At 36.3% G+C, this 16598-nt stretch overlaps 3 protein-coding genes across 3 annotated transcripts in view; all 3 read left to right on the forward strand.

The window, feature by feature from the left end:
- LOC141657771 (protein CELLULOSE SYNTHASE INTERACTIVE 1-like) overlaps positions 1-16598 on the forward strand; it is a 468470-nt gene that overhangs the window by 55475 nt on the left and 396397 nt on the right. The window lies entirely within an intron of this gene.
- Positions 3741-9271, forward strand: LOC141657777 (elongation factor 1-beta 2-like). Its single transcript, XM_074465118.1, has 6 exons — positions 3741-3982; positions 4792-4908; positions 5701-5779; positions 8213-8333; positions 8719-8832; positions 8928-9271. Exons 1-6 carry the CDS (start codon positions 3897-3899, stop codon positions 9089-9091), a joined length of 681 nt encoding a protein of 226 aa, XP_074321219.1. The 5' UTR covers positions 3741-3896; the 3' UTR covers positions 9092-9271.
- LOC141657762 (prohibitin-1, mitochondrial-like) lies at positions 11275-15870 on the forward strand. Its single transcript, XM_074465098.1, has 6 exons — positions 11275-11464; positions 12609-12786; positions 13438-13554; positions 14545-14715; positions 14853-15065; positions 15386-15870. Exons 2-6 carry the CDS (start codon positions 12610-12612, stop codon positions 15590-15592), a joined length of 885 nt encoding a protein of 294 aa, XP_074321199.1. The 5' UTR covers positions 11275-11464; position 12609; the 3' UTR covers positions 15593-15870.

Raw genomic sequence — 16598 nt, forward strand, 5'->3', positions numbered from 1 at the left:
TTAGCTGCTAAAATGCCTTCTTTTAAAGCGAGAGCTTCCGCAACAAGAATACTATTGGAGCCGCACTTTTTTGCTCCTAACAAAACGACTTTACCATTGTGATCTCTTATTGAATATCCTAAGGCGAAATTTTACTACCTTCTATTCTCGATCCGTCAAAATTTAGCTTTAGGAAACCGTTTCTAGGTTTTTCCCACCAAATTTCTTCCTTCCTAGGATTGTTTCTAGCTGACTCTTCTATCTCGGGATTGTTGAGATCCTTAAATCTCGTCACATTCCAGGTCTTAATGCTATTATTACATAAAGTAATAAGTTTTTTGATATTTAAGTTAACATTATTAAAGATAATGTCATTTCTATGAAACCATGCATTCCACCAAATAAAGATAATCTTAGTGAAATCATCTCTTGAAATTAAATCTTTGAGAAAATTAAGTTTATTTGAAAACTTTGACTTGTAATATTATCATATTTTGACACAAACTCATTGAAACTAATAATGTTCAGGTCTTGGATGACAGATCCAATCAAGGGACATTCGTAAAAGAAATGATCTTTGCTTTCAATAGGATTGTTGCACAGAACACAATGAGATGGGACATCAATATGACTCTTAAGAAGTCTACTTTTCGTTGGGAGACCGTCAACACAGGTTTTCCAAAGAAAAAATTTCAATTTTGGAGGAATATTCAATTTCCAAATCCATTGAAATTCACATTTGTCAAGAGCTTGATCGAACAAATCTTGCGCTAAGCAAGTTGCTGTCTTGGTAGAGAAAGTCCTCTGTCATGACAACCCCCAAATGAGGGTATCTGGAATATCATTATGTGGTAGCGGAATGTTAGTAATCTGATTAACTATATCGTCATTCACTAGACTGGATAATTTACAGACATCCCATTGTTTGTCTGAGGTTATGAAATATTTAACCAAAAGGTTAGGGTCACGGTTACTATCATCATCAATCATAATGCTTGTAAGTGGGTGTGAAAAAATCCAATTATCAGACCAAAACTTAATGTTGCTACCATCACCTACTTGCCATCTTAGTCCTTTTCTAAACAGATTTCGAAGACTCATAAGCTTACGCCATTGCCAAGAGGATACTGAGTTTGGCTTATGGTCAAAAAGTGAACAATTTCTCAAGTATTTTTTAGTTATCACTTTGACCCATATATTTTCCTTGTCCATAAGAATTTTCCATAAGAGTTTCATTTGAAGAGCTTTGTTAGCTGCTTCAGACGTTTTGATTCCTAGTCCACCCGAAGATTTCGGTAAACAGACTTTTTGCCATCCAATTAAATTAGGGGATCGTTGAGAGGGATTCTTATTCCAGAGAAAATCTCTATTAATCTTGTCCAATCTTTTATGGATTGATGAGGGAAGCAAGAAGCTTTGCATTTGAAACGTTCCTTTCGAGGCTAAATTTGCATTAATTAGAACTAGTCTACCTGCTTGTGATAAAGAATTCGCTTTCCATTTTGATAGTTGATTATGAGAGGAAAGAATAATACTGTCGAAAGTATTTTTAGTAACTCTACTATCAATTATGGGACAGCCTAAGTACTTACCTAGGTGAGCTTCCTCGTTCATATGAAGAATACCTCTAAAGGATTCTCGAAGAGGCCGGTCAATATTTCTAGTGCATTGAAATGTGGATTTGTCAAAATTGATAAATTGTCCTGATATCGTGCAAAAGTTATTTAAAATAGACTTAATGGTTCTACAGCTCTGATTAGATGCTTTAGCGAAAATTGTCCTGATATCGTGCAAAAGTCATTTTAAACTGCCATTTAATTCTCCCTTCTCACTTCTTATTTTGTTTACATCGTGCAAGAGTAGTGGGTATTGGGTAGGGTTGAAAAAAACTGATTAAAACTAATTTTTGTGTGTTATTAGTTTTTCCTTTTAATTCAAAATATTGGGCTAACTCTTCCTTATTGGGCCCGTCCTATGATATAGGACGGTCCTATAGGAGAGTTGCTGTTTCCTAAATAACAGTATGATATTAAAATTAAATAAAATTTCTGGTAAAAAAATATACTTTTGAAGGGAAATCATTAATGATCTAAATAATTATTAACTTAATAAAAAATTAATTATAAAAATTAATTTAGGATATCCACAGGGTGGTTAAACGGGTGAGGGACGATAATCCATATCCCACCCTAAATTCACCCATGTCCATATCCTACCCTAAAATCGAAAAAAATTCGTCATCCATATCCCACCCATTTAATTTCGGGTGGATGGATATCCACAGGGTAAGGGTGGGACTGCCATCCCTAGTTATGGGCAACCTTATTAAGACGACATGGTAAAAAACTAAAACAAAGACAATGAAATGAGGAAAAACAGCTTTCAATATCCTGCAGCAATCCCTTCGTCATATGATGAGGAATCTCTACTCCAGCTAGTTGAAGAAGAAGTTGTAAGCAGTCAGAGGAGACATCCAGATGGAGGATGTTACAACCCGCTGCCCACGAGATAAGGTCCCTCAAACCAGTAGCTTCGGCCTGGATGGCAGATTCTGCGACGAAGCTACGAGCAAAGGTTTTGTAGCATTCCCCCTCAGGAGAGTACACAATCCAACCTAAGGAAGCATGTAAAGACTCCCTCCAACTAGCGTCCACTTTAGCGCGGAAAGGTTTGCAGGAGCCTTTATCCCCCACCACGAAGAACGGGAAGTGATTACTAATAGCGGTTCTGAGAGTGTCAATAGGGTCATATAACTTCCACCTAGCATCAATGACTCTAGACAAAGAGGAATCCTGAGCCTCCAAAGCCATTTTGGCAATGCTTGCGTGAAGATTGAAGAAGAAATCCACTGAAAAAGGTTTATCTGACAAAACCACCTCATTCCGAAGACGCCAAATACACCACAGCAAGGAGAGAAAAAGGATTAAAGTGTAAGAAGAATCATCTCTTGAATCAAAGAACTTAATCCAATTAATAATCCACTCTTTGACGCCGACATACTCAACAAAATCCGTGGATAAGCCGATAGAGGAGGATGCCCATAACCTCTTTACCAACGTGCAATCACAAAAAAAGGTGATAAGGGACTCGATGGAACCCGGGTCACGACACAACGGGCAGGAGGGGTCCAAGTTGATATTCCTTCGACTAAATTCAGCACCCACCGAAAGAGAGTCCGTGATGATCCGCCAAACAAGGATTTTCCAAGCATGCGAATGTTAAGAGATGAGATGTCACACTTGGGCTTAATAGCAATCTCGATTATTATCGCTTAATATAATAAAGAAGGTGATCGATCATAGACAGGAAAATTATGGTCCATGATTGGTAGATTGACCGGTTCGGACCGGAGCAGAATCGGAATGACTTGAAAAATCATAGACAGGAAAATTATGGTCCATGATTGGATCGGACTGGTTGGACCGAAATTTCTCCGTACTCACCTAATTATGTTAACTTTATAAACGATTCAGTAATTTATACTTATAAAAATGAAGTATGTATTATTATCGTATAATAACGACAAATTAAGCATATTTTAAGAACATTTATAAAGAATTTTATGTAAACTAACCTAATAATAAAGTTAAAAAGTAAATTTCCGTGTTTTCGATCCATTCAGTTCTAGATCGGGAAAAACCGAGTTTGGATCAAAAAAACAAAACTTTTAAAAAAACTTTGAACGGATACTAGATCGAAATTTTTAATTACGGTTCCGATCCGGACCCGATTATGCACCCACCTAGTCGCAAAAGTATCAAGGAGGAGAATATACTAATCTAGGGTTTTAAGACACACTTATTATAAAACCCTAAATCCCAACTACGCCGAAAAATCCCTCTTTTTTCCTCCGCATCGCAAAACCCCATCTCTCAAATTCGATCTTCTTGCTTCTCAAATTCACCAAAATCAAATCAATGGCTGTGATTTTCAAGGATCTCCACACTGAATCTGGTCTCAAATCTCTCGAAGACCACCTTTCTGCCAAATCATACATCTCTGGGTAATTTTTTCTTTCAATAATCCCCCTTTTAATCGCATTAATTCGTACTTCAATTTGGATTTTTTCTAGGCTTAGTTTTATGCTGAATTTGTGTGTTATGCCCCCTTTTTCTTTCAGTAATCTCCCATTTAAACGCATTAGTTCGTGTAATTGTTATTTGAATTTGAATTTTCTCGGTCAAATTGTTATAAAGTTTGCAAGTTTATGTTGTATTTGAAGTAATTGTTGAAAGTATTTTTTGATCAAATTGATATGTTGGTTAAATATATAGTTTTGATCTTCATTACAATTGTATGAGTGTGTACTTAATTTTTTGCTGAAATCGAGGAAATTTAAATTTTGGGTATTTGATTGGATCTGTGATTAGCTTATAGTATCAGTTTGTGTGATTCGAATGGACTGCGAAAATTTCGATATAGTGATACGCCAATAGATTCTAGTGGACAATTGAATATTGACTAACTATAGTTACTGAACTTAAATTATTTGAAGAACAAAAAATGAACTCAACTATATCGAAATGAAGTAAAATTATATTCAAAAAGTATAGTGTTTTAAGTAAAATCGTCGAGTACCCTTTGAAGTGATTATTCGTGGCAGGCTTAGTTTACTATAGTTTGTTGATATGCCTATATTTGGAGATTTTTCGTATTAGCAGTTTAGCACTATGACTGATTGGATTGGATGAGCGAACATTGGCTAATTCTTCCTCCGTTACATTTGACTTGAACATATTGCAACTTCAAATTCTTGAATATTTTTTATTCGAAGTTGGCTTAAATATTGATTCTATATTTCTATATGTATAGGGATGCAATTACCAAGGATGATATCAAGGTCTATGGTGCAGTAGTAGAGAAACCTAGTGATGCTTATCCTAATGCAAGCAAGTGGTACGCAAGTGTGTCAGAGCAGCTTGCTGCAAGGTTTGTTACTGTTTTCCTCTTGGTTTTTAAATGTTTATTTTTATATGTAGTTGTATTTGGAGCTTCTCATACTGTGTGAGTTGGGATGATTGATCATATATATGTGATGGATTGATAGTTATGTGATTGACACCAGTATATGCTACTCCCTCCATACCAATCCAAAGGTAACATTGACTTTTTCACACTTGCCGAGACACGTTTTGCAACGTGAATATCTTTAGTTACACATTATTAAAAATTATAAAAAATTGATATTCTTATAGCATTCATGACGATAAATCAAACAAGATCTCACATGACTATATTTTGTCTTATAGATTAAGAATAATATCGAAGATTCCCAACGACCATGAATAGTGCCATTTTGGTCAATGTTACCTTTGGATTGGTATGGAGGGAGTATTTGCTTGCAATTGTGCATTTGCTTCGCATAAGAATCCAAAGAATGAGAATAATCTTTGCGGAACTCCAATAACTGCTAAAGTCGTAAATTTAGCATGTGTTCTGTCTGTTTTACAATTAGTAATGGAAAGAAGTGGGGAGAACTTCATTAGAATGTTACTTCTAGGCTGTGTTGGATGTCTTGGGTTGTATTTGAACTTTTGTCCTTCCTATCCATTATTAACCAAAACTGGTCTTTCAAATGTCACCTTGTTATTGTTAAGAATCTGTGTCCCTTTCTCTTGTGTTGTTGGGTGTCATTTTTTTTCGGCTCTTTGACCCTTCATTTCCTTTGAAAGACTGTCTCAAGAGTAATTTGTATTTTCTTTTTCTTCATTTTTGCTGCAGTTTCCCTGGCCAAGCTGTTGGAGTGAGATTCTCAAGCCAACAAGTTTCTGCTTCCGCTGCTCCCGTTGAAAAGAAAAAGGTTTGTTTCCTGAATATGTTTTTCAACCTTGTTACCTTTTTTTGTTATTTTGTTACTAGTACGTTACATCTTTTCTAAGAATCTAAGTACACTAGGTTAAAACCCGTGCAAAGTTGCACCGGTACATATATAGCGGCATTGTACAATTTTTTGTTGTGATGATAAATTATCATATTTATGTGTATAAAATTCGGCACACTAAGTGCTTTAAGTAAGTTAACAATATGTTTTTTTTTTTTTTTTTTTTTTTTTTTTTGAGTTGACCTTATGTGTGAGCATATAAGGAAGGTAATAGGAAAGAACTCATTTTGATGCTCACTCCTTTTCTATGATTTCTTCAACTTTTCCTTTTCGTTGAATTTCTTTGATTTCTTCCACTTTTTCTTTTTGGTATTACACCTTCCTCTAATGCAAGTGACCACCTCCTCTCTACATTTGTATAATTTATTATACGGAGTATTTCTTAAGAAATGTACCACTTTGAATTAGAGGATATATAAGTGCGTATGGTTCTATTGCTATCCTACGTTTTTTTCGAGTAAGTTATATTAGAAAGTATTGTTTGACTGGAGACGACTAAATTTGATGACAATATGACCAACTTAGAAAAAAAATCGACTGTGGAAATAAAGAGAGAAAAAATTGAATGGATTAACGTACATAAGTAGATTTATTGGAGCATAATAATACTCCATTACGCCCTCCACATATATTTGTTCTACCCATTTACCTTTTTGGAGGTCAACATTTGAAAACTTTGACCATCTATTTGTTCTACGGTTCTACCCTTTTACCTTTTTGAAAGTCAACATTTGAAAACTTTGACCATTAATAAAGTATAAAATATAATATTTCATAACATGATATTTACATAATTAAATTCGTTATAAAAAAACTCTTTAATAAAAAATTATTTTCATCTCCAAAAACAACATATAAATGGATAAAACAATGGTCTAGGAGACCTTGTATAAAGCAAGTGGGTGTACTGTAGAACAAATAGATGTGAAGGGAGTATGAAAAACATGAGTTGTTTGGCTTCAGCATGATCAAATATTTGTTTAAGAATCATCAATTACAACAACGATTAATTTCAGCGACAAATTTGATAACTAAAATTAAACTAACCAAATTTCAAGCATTAATCTTTTCAAATGTATATATACAATACGAAATTAGTCAAGTTTGATTTATCAATACACGTCTTGATATTTCTCCATAAATTTGTAAAACAGTAATACAATGGCGACCAAAGAAGTAATAATTGAAATCTATGATAATCAAATCCATTTTTGAGAGCATTAAAGACAGCATATCAATTACCGCACTTATATTTTCCAGTCTTTACAGTTCACATGCAACAAACCAAGAATGCTAAAATTATAATACTCCGTATCAATTAATCAAAACACATGGAGATGAATAGCGAGGTAGTCATACCTACAAAATTATCAATGGATTGAATTTGTTATTAGTCTTTTATTAATTTAATGGTGTATTTGGACTCTTGGTGATAATTGCTTCAATGCGAATCAAAATTTTCTTCTACCCATGAAAACAGATTTTAGAGTAGAAATTTTTGTGTGAAGGTAGAGAAATGTATGACGGCTAAAGAATATGGATTGATCAGTGTTCAAAGAGTTCTAGGTTTTCTATTAGGGAGTATTTCGTAGGTGGGTGGGAAAATAGTAAAGCAATGTTTGACAGTTGACACGTGTCCTAATAGATATTTAGTGGTTTCTGTATTATAATTAGATATAGATGTTATACAAGTTGATTGTTAATGTTGATTTTTTCTGGTTGATGTCAAATTTTCTAATTTGTTGATTTTGGCTATTGTGGTTTTTTTTACATGTGTAGTAATTATTTTTCAAATTCCTGTTTATTAATTTCTTGTGTTCTTGCATGTCACAAGTGTGCCTCTTAGGCTCTTAGTAATGATCTTTTGCAAACCTTCAGAAATTTCCGCAGCAACACCTTTGTAGTATAACTGGATTTTGCTGCACTCTGCCTATGTAGAAGTAAGGTGTTGTGTGTTGAATCTAGAATGTTGTGTCTAGAGACCATGTTTAAAGCCAAGTCTTTTGAGCTTCTCAGTGTGATGTTAGCTGACCCGTTCTAAATTAATCAACAGCTTTTCGGTTTCTTAATATATTTACCACCAGAAATGGCCAATGGCCAATGCGAGAGGATGGACTGTGAACTGTGGAGGGTTTCACTGGATCTTGTGTTCTTGTGATTACAATAGTTGTAGGATTAGTATCTGAATATATGATTAGTTTACATATTCAAATGGCCAGTTGCTCTTCCGATTCACATTCTGCTACTAGGTTTTCACTATAAATGTGAAAACTCAATTCTCAGGGCATTGTTCCATTTGTTGCCATTTTTGCATTTTCACTTTCTGTGAACATCTACGTTTTTAATTCTCAGGAAGCGGTTGCAGAAGAAGATGACGATGATTTGGATCTTTTTGGTGATGAAACCGAGGAAGACAAGGCTGCTGCTGAAGCAAGAGAGGCAGCTAAAAAGGCATCTGCCAAAAAGAAAGAAAGTGGGTTTCTTTTTAACGTAGTACTTTTTTTGGATAAAGTTATGGGCTGTATCTCTATGGTTCGTGAAGTTGTTTGCTAAAGAGTTAGGATGTAGGAATAAGTTGTGCTCTCGAAGGCTATATATTTTAGTTGTATGTGGAAGAATTTAGTAAAAGAGTGATTTTCTTGTTTTATGTAGTCTCTTGAGGCATGATTTTCATATTTGGTATATATGTCCTGCTACAAAAGAGTCCATTTCCTTTTATAATTTTACCGGCCTTGTGCCCCGCCTCAGACAATAATAGAGTGAAGTTTACCTGATGAACTATGTATGTGTATGCTTCTTGTTCTACAACAAATAGCCTCCTGAACATTAATACTTACACTTTGTCTTTTCGTGTTCAGGTGGAAAATCCTCGATTCTTTTGGATGTGAAGCCATGGGATGATGAGACCGACATGCAGAAACTAGAAGAAACTGTTCGCAGTATCAAGATGGAAGGCCTTAACTGGGGAGCATGTAATATTTTCACTCTTGCTTTTATCTTTGCTGTATTACTTTTCACCTTTTTTCTCTGTTGATGTCTAATCCATCTTGTTGCAATATATCTACAGCAAAATTGGTTGCCGTTGGGTATGGTATCAAGAAATTGCAAATCATGATGACCATCGTTGATGACCTTGTCTCAGTCGACCACCTCATTGAAGAGTACCTCACTGTCGAGCCCGCCAGCGAGTACATCCAGAGTTGTGATATTGTTGCCTTCAACAAAATCTAAGGCGGGCCACGTATACAAAACCGGTTGTTTAATCGGGCTACTAAGCCCGGGTCTATCAGGTCCTAGGTTTTTTTGGGAAGTATTTGTTTGGTTGTGTTTTTCATGAGTTGACTTGCTTGACCATATCATCACTGGACTATTGTACTGGCTGTTGCTTATGAAGTGAATTTTTCAAGCTTATGGAGTATAATCCAAGTATTTTTTTTTTCCAACCGTAACCGTAATTGACTAAATAAGTTAACAACGAAACTGACATACAAGAATGATCAGTAGTAAATCGGACTTGATCCTTGTTCGTTTGACATGAAAGGAATATCTCGGTTCTAAGCAAGATGTATTGTTTATAAACTGCCATTGAAAGCACCTGGATTTGGGAGGGGATTTCGACGATGGGTATGGTGGGTGAGGAGAGGCAGTGGTGTTGGTGTTTGAAAAGTTGTTTTAGGGTGTGGTTTGCATTTTAGAGGGTGGATGTGACAAGTGACAAGCTGTAGTGAATCGGTACTGTGAAGACATCAAGGTGGGGGGTGGGGGGTGGGAGTGGAAAGTGTGGTGATGGCAGGGTGTCGTGAGATGCAGCGGCTTTTTAATGTATGAGGGTAGCAAGGTTGGGTCGGTGGTGCTGGTGGTGTGACTGAATGACGATGGTGGCAGGTGGGGTGATCATCATGGTGAGTTGATGAGGGAGAGTGCGGTGATGGTGGATTGGTGGGTATTGGTGGTTAGGTTTGGGTAAATTGGGTTAAGAGAATGGGATATACATATACCCTAGGGTCATACTTCATATGTTTGGAAAAATGGGTGTAGAGGAATTTGGGCTAAGAAGAGGGTAAGTAGAATGATTAAATGAACGATCGATTTAGTAAACAAACACTAACCAAGAGAATGAGGGTTTTTATCAAATATCTCCTAAATGTTTAGTACGGAGTAGTTTATAATTAGATTTGAAATAGATTTGGTCTTTTCATTTTTCTCTATCTCTTGCGAGTTTAATATGTTATTGGACTTAAAAGACTAATTTGATACTTTGTACCATTTTTGTTAAACTAAGTAGATTTTTTTTTGGGGGTGCTAAAGAGGGGCAAAGCCCCGATATGATTAACTATTAGCTATTACACGGGTAATAGCTACCCCAAAAACATCTTTTCGAAGTATCGTCCGATGCTCATTAAAAGGGACATCTAAATAGGTAGGAATGGTACTTGAATTAATTCCTCGATTAGCTAAAATATCCGCTGCTTCTATTCGCCTCACGGTACACGTGCTCTAGCTTCACCTTCCATGTAGTGCTTTGAATCAATTCTTTGAACCTTCCGACAATAAATTTTAGATTGTTACTTACTAGTTGATCTTCATTGATTAACTTTACACATGGAGAATTGTCCATGTTGATCAATAGACGCGGGATGTGCATCGCCTTAGCCCTTTCCAGACCGGCGAGTAACGCAAGCAATTCGGCCTTCATGGAAGTGCAAATACCACACGAGAAATGGTACGCCGATATGAAGTCTCCTGCCTCATTTCGAAATACTCCACCCCCGCCGGCCGGTCCTGGGTTGCCCTTTGAGGCACCATCCGTATTTAGTAGCATCCACCCATGTGGCGGCGGGTTCCAACGGACATAAATCTCAACATTAGAAGGTCTCGGAGGTGGAATTAGAATTGTCGAAATTGTTAAACTAAGTAGATGAAATGTCAAATTACATTGTTGCATATGTCTTGCTTTGTAGATCCCAACTAGCTTTATTGGTAAATCATGAGAGTTGGTTGGTACTCATGATCTGTGTTCAAACTTCGCCAGCATTAAAATCGCTCCTGTATCTCCCGCCACCAAAAAAAACATCAACACTATTTTAACGTAGATTAAACACAAATTAAACTTGTGTTTTGTGTACGACGTACAAATCTAATTCCCTGCTATACACTTTATTTAATACTACGGAATATTATAGAAATTTAACACTCCGAAATAAAACGATACAAACTGATCTACAATCGTATATTTTTACAAAATCTCCCAATTTATTCAACCGTCTAAAATAAAACGATCAAACTTACAAAGCCTCCAAATTTATATTTCGTTTTTATTATAATTTTCCTCCCAACCAATTTGAACTTTGAAGGGTCACCTAATAATAAAATCAATAATAAGTTGGTAAATGGTAATACATGCCTTTCTTTTTGTGCAAGACTACTCACAAAAATTGTTTTTTTTTTTTTTTCCTTTGTGAATTTTCCTTTTTATTTCTTTATGCTTATCACTTGTCACAAAATAAACAACATTTATACATCATCTACTTTCTCCTTCAACCCTCTAAAACCCTAAACCTCCGCAAACAATTCCGATTTCTTCCCTCTTTCTAGCGCCACCATGTAATCTCTCTACTCTTCTTCTTCTTCTCAATTTCTGGAATTTCTAATTTAATCTGCTTTTCAACTAATTGTGTTTTAATTAATTTACTGTTTCTTTTATTGTATTTTGTTATTGCATTTTTTTTTGGTATTATATTTTTGTATGTTTGTGAAGAAATGTTGAATTTGTTCTTGTTGTTGGTTTAGAAATGTATCCGATCATTGTTTATCTTTGATTAAATTACCGATTCGAAAGAAAGAAGAAGGTAAATAAATGATTAGTACGGAGGGAATAGATCTAAAGTTTGCAGGTTTAGAAATCAAAGATTTTGTAGTGATTAACCTGTTGATTTGACTCATTTTGACCAAATTTCATCTGGGTTTGTGTTGTTTTAATCTTTTAAGCGTGTTTGAGTTTGTTATGTTGTGATGTTTATTGATTGTAGGATGATATTTGGGGTTTAATGATGTGGGTTGATTTGATTTACGGTTTTTCATTTGCGGTTGTCTGTTTAGTACTTTAGTATACAAGGTTGAAGTTTTGGGGGAGCCATTAAGGCACTGGGTTAAAGGGTTAATGTTGTTGTTGACACAAGCTTGAAGGTTTTCGTATTCCGATGATCTTTTAGTTGTGTATGGTACTGTTTTGTGTAGAACCAACTTATTTAGTCGTTTATAAGAAGTAAGGTGGATCACATGAGATGGGTCCGTTGTTTGCATACAACGGTCCCATATGAGCTTTTTCCGCAGATGATTGGTTAATATTTTGTTTAGAATTTTACATTGTGCTAATTATTTGTTGCGTCAGAATGAAATGGCATTCATGTTTACAAAAGCGGCACAAGATTTGTTGGGTGTTAGATTCTTAGTGAGATTGATATGCTTATGGATAAGTATGATGCTCTGACTCATTTTGAATGATCTGTTTTCTGATTGGATAAAGGGAAACTTTTGTCTCTGCATTTTTTATGTTGCGCTGTGTAGTGGGACAGGATATTCTAGTAAGATAGTATGTTGTTGATGCTAGCAGCATCTGCCTTGCTCCCTTGTAAATGTTTATTGGTTCTTCTAGTGTTGGACTGTTTTTAGATTTGAAGTTGTTATTGAATTTGAGTGTAATCGTTTATTCATTTGCATGGATCTTGTCCATTTCTGCTGGTTGAAGAATGAATTTCCAAAATGTCAAAGTTCCTAATGTGCCTGGTGGTGGAGCTGCGTCTGCTTTGATTAAGGTTGGGATTATTGGTGCTCTTGGCTTGTATGGTGCTGCTAACAGTCTGTACAATGTTGATGGTGGACATCGAGCTATTGTGTTCAACCGTGTCTATGGTATCAAGGACAAGGTTTGTTTTTGTTAAGCTTACCAACTATGGTGGTTAACGTTGTGTGTTATCTACGTGATTGCAAGATTGTTGTTTTTACTCCCACTTTTAACTTGTGTTTCATGTCCATAAAGTGTCTTTGTTTGTTGACATTGAATGTTATAAAAGCACTCACATATGGTGTTGCGTCTGTATAACAAAAGATGGAAAATCGTTAAAATGTTTGGCCATGTAAAACTGATATAATTGTAAGGAGTAGGAATGCATGTTATTGCACCCATACACCTCTACAAGGCTATAAAAAGATGCTTAGTAACTACCATAATTATATTATTGTAAAACTGCATATTGATCGAATGTCCTTGTTAAATGAAGTTTGTGTTTTGTTTGAGTGATGATTTACATTATCGTAGTGTAAAATTGTTTTACAAGATCCTTTTACAGAACACACCGTGCTGTTATTGATGTGCTTATACCCCACTGCAATTTGTGTGAGCCATGGGGTCCTATCCTAGTGTCCTATACTCAAGAACTAGTAGGATATCTCATACTCAAGTACTCTGTAGTATTCATGGTACAGCTCATGTTTTGCTGATGTGTTTTAAGTTTGGCATTCTAGCTTGCAATATTTTTAGGGCCGCAATTCATTTATCAAAATACTCGGTTGGACAGGTTTACCCTGAAGGGACACATTTCATGATTCCATGGTTTGAGAGACCCGTCATTTATGACGTCCGTGCACGACCTCATCTAGTGGAGAGTACTTCTGGAAGCCGTGATCTTCAAATGGTAACCTCTTACTTCTCCCTTGTACCACTTTGAACTTTTACATTTGCTGTGCTCATGGACTTCACTCTTGGATGATGTTTGTTTTGTTTCTTGATTTCTGTTGTGTGCAAACTTGTTTGAAATCCATTATTTTTGTCAGTAGTTGTTGTGCCCACATATTCAGCCTTCCATACTGAAAAGAGAATGTCTCTTCCATCTTCAACCGTGGCCTCCTAGTAGCAACTGACACAGTACAAATAACAGTGTTGGCTGATTATACAGCACTCTGTTATAGGATGCTTCTTTCAGGGCAATATCTAATCACAGCCCTCCATGACTGCAGTGTTATATTACGTACTTGATTTTCCTAAAGTTCATTAAATATCTTCATTTTTTTTATCTAGTCGAGGCCAAAATTTTACAACAGCTGAAGTTTGGTAATAGTAAGTAGTAGGGATTGTTGCCATATCACAGTCTGGTTTAGAAAATTTAGTTATATTAGTGTTGATTGTTGCCCCAGTTCCTCTAACTGTTGAGTGTTTATGGCTGGAGCTTGTTGATTTATTTCAAACTTGTATATTTGAAACTGCATGGCTAATCTTGGTGACTTTCATTGCCAAAAATGTCTTATAGACATTGTTGCTACTGCTGTCATGACTTGTGAGTCAATTATGTTCTTTGATGGCCCTATGTTGTTAAATCTTACACGGAGACCTTTTTACTAAAATTTTGCAGAAGACTTGCTTTTATTTTAGCTTTTTCACAGACCTTCTTTGTCTGTTGTGATTCTGGCAAACTTGAGCATCCAGCTCCCTTTGTGTTTACGCCTTACGGCTCTCTCCTTGGTGTTTTTATACATGGGCAACACCTTGACCTTATATTGATATTTTCTTTACTTGTTAAAAAGTTTGAAGCAACCGTACTCTGTGGACGAGAATTTTTAAGTTTCACCTAGATACTGAATAGCCTTTTTGGCTATATATAAACCAACATAAAAATTTTTTGTTGCAGGTCAAGATTGGTTTAAGAGTTCTTACCCGTCCTTTGCCGGAAATGTTGCCAACTGTCTACCGTACTCTCGGTGAGAACTACAATGAGAGGGTCTTGCCTTCCATAATCCATGAAACTCTGAAAGCTGTGGTAGCTCAGTACAATGCTAGTCAGCTTCTTACTCAGAGAGAGGTAAGCCCCAATATTTTCTTCATCCGTCATTTATATTATTATGTGTATTTATAAAATGCCATCAATTTTATGCTGGGAAAGTGGTGGACTTCTTTTTTTTTTTTTACGTTCCATTAAGTTATTTGCTTACTGTTCAGGCTGTCAGTAGGGAAATAAGGAAGGTCTTAACAGAGAGGGCGGCAAACTTCAACATTGCTCTGGATGATGTTTCTATCACTATGCTTACCTTCGGCAGGGAGTTCACACAAGCAATTGAGGCTAAGCAGGTGGCTGCTCAAGAAGCTGAAAGAGCCAAGTTCATTGTGGAAAAAGCTGAGCAAGACAAAAAGAGTGCCATTATCAGAGCTCAGGTGCGGAAACCTTTTTAGCTGTATTACTTTTGCGTTTTGACCGGTGAAATATTCAAAAGCCATCAATATAGGATGTTCCAGCTAGTTGGGTGTCCAATATTTCGCTTATGATGCTGAATTGTATTTTAGTGCAATCATTTACATGTTCCTCCTGTAATTTAGGTTCACAGTTCATAGGTACCACATGTATTCTGTGGGGAAAATGAATCATTTTTTGGTTAAAATTAACGTTCTGTTATACTGGGCCACATTTTCTGTTGGTGTCTCGAAGGTTATTGTGAATGCCGATGAATAATAATGTCGAAACTGTTGATCTGCAGGGAGAGGCCAAGAGTGCTCAACTTATTGGTCAAGCTATTGCCAACAATCCAGCCTTCATAACTTTGAGGCAAATTGAAGCATCAAGGGAGATCGCTCACACTCTCGCTAATGCATCCAACAAGATTCTCTTGAATTCAAATGATTTGCTGCTCAATCTCAGCGATAAGGGTGGGGCTGTAGCTGCTGCTGCTGCTGGAAAGCGATGAAAGACTATGTCATCAGGATATGCAGAAGACGATCATTATCTGTGGGAAAGTGTAGGAGATTTTGTCCCTGAGAAACTTTTGGTAAAGCTTCGTTATTGACAATATTTTCCGGTGATTAGATGTCAACTCTTGAAATGTCTGGGCTTCAGTAGTTGGGTACTTTACTAAATAAGCAGTCAGGCAGCCTGTGGTGACAATTGTTCGCTCTGTTACTGTTTACTCAATGAATTGAGACCTAATTGTTACGTTTTATTTTATTTTCGGTGTTTTGAAAACTACATCCTCGTCTCCTACTCTCATTTTTATTCTTGTTTTCAAGTAAAAATCAGGTTGCCGTACCCTCAACTCCTAAAGTAAGAAACTATTCCGACTCATCACAATAGTAAAGTCGTTTCGATCCAATCCATTCTTGGGGTCAAATAAAGACAGCGGATATGTCACCTTCCAGTGTTATTCTGGATTATATGATCCAGGAGGCACCAGTTAAACTTGCCCTTTATGATGGGCAGCCAAGGAAGGGGCCGCTGGACCTTGTTCTTCGTTATCACTCCCTCCAAAAATAGGACAAACAAAAAAGGCTTCTACTCGCTACATCTCTTTCGCTTCCACTCGTTCCCTCGCTTCAACTATGAAAAAGATGATGTAGCAGGGAAGATTAAGCCGGAGTGCTGTGATTCCACAGAGCTCTTTGGTAAAACTTTATCATTTTCGAGAAAAAAATTAGCTAAATGTGCGTATGTGAGATTTGACGCAGACCATTGTAGGTAATACTTCACCAATTCATGAGAGACCGTCTCCCACTAATTTAGTGGGAGACATAATAGAGAAAAAAGAAATTCAGTGGGTCCCTCACTCCATTATGTGAGAGATCTCTCAATAGCGAAACAGTCTTTCTCGAGTTTTTGTGTTCCGAGAAATAGTATACCGATGTGTGCCTGTGATTTTACCGAGAGAGTTGTTCACCTCCTGAGAGTAATTTGCACGTTGTACACCTTACCAAGTTAAA

This window comes from Silene latifolia, chromosome 5 (assembly GCF_048544455.1).
Source record: "Silene latifolia isolate original U9 population chromosome 5, ASM4854445v1, whole genome shotgun sequence".
Taxonomy (NCBI): domain Eukaryota; kingdom Viridiplantae; phylum Streptophyta; class Magnoliopsida; order Caryophyllales; family Caryophyllaceae; genus Silene; species Silene latifolia.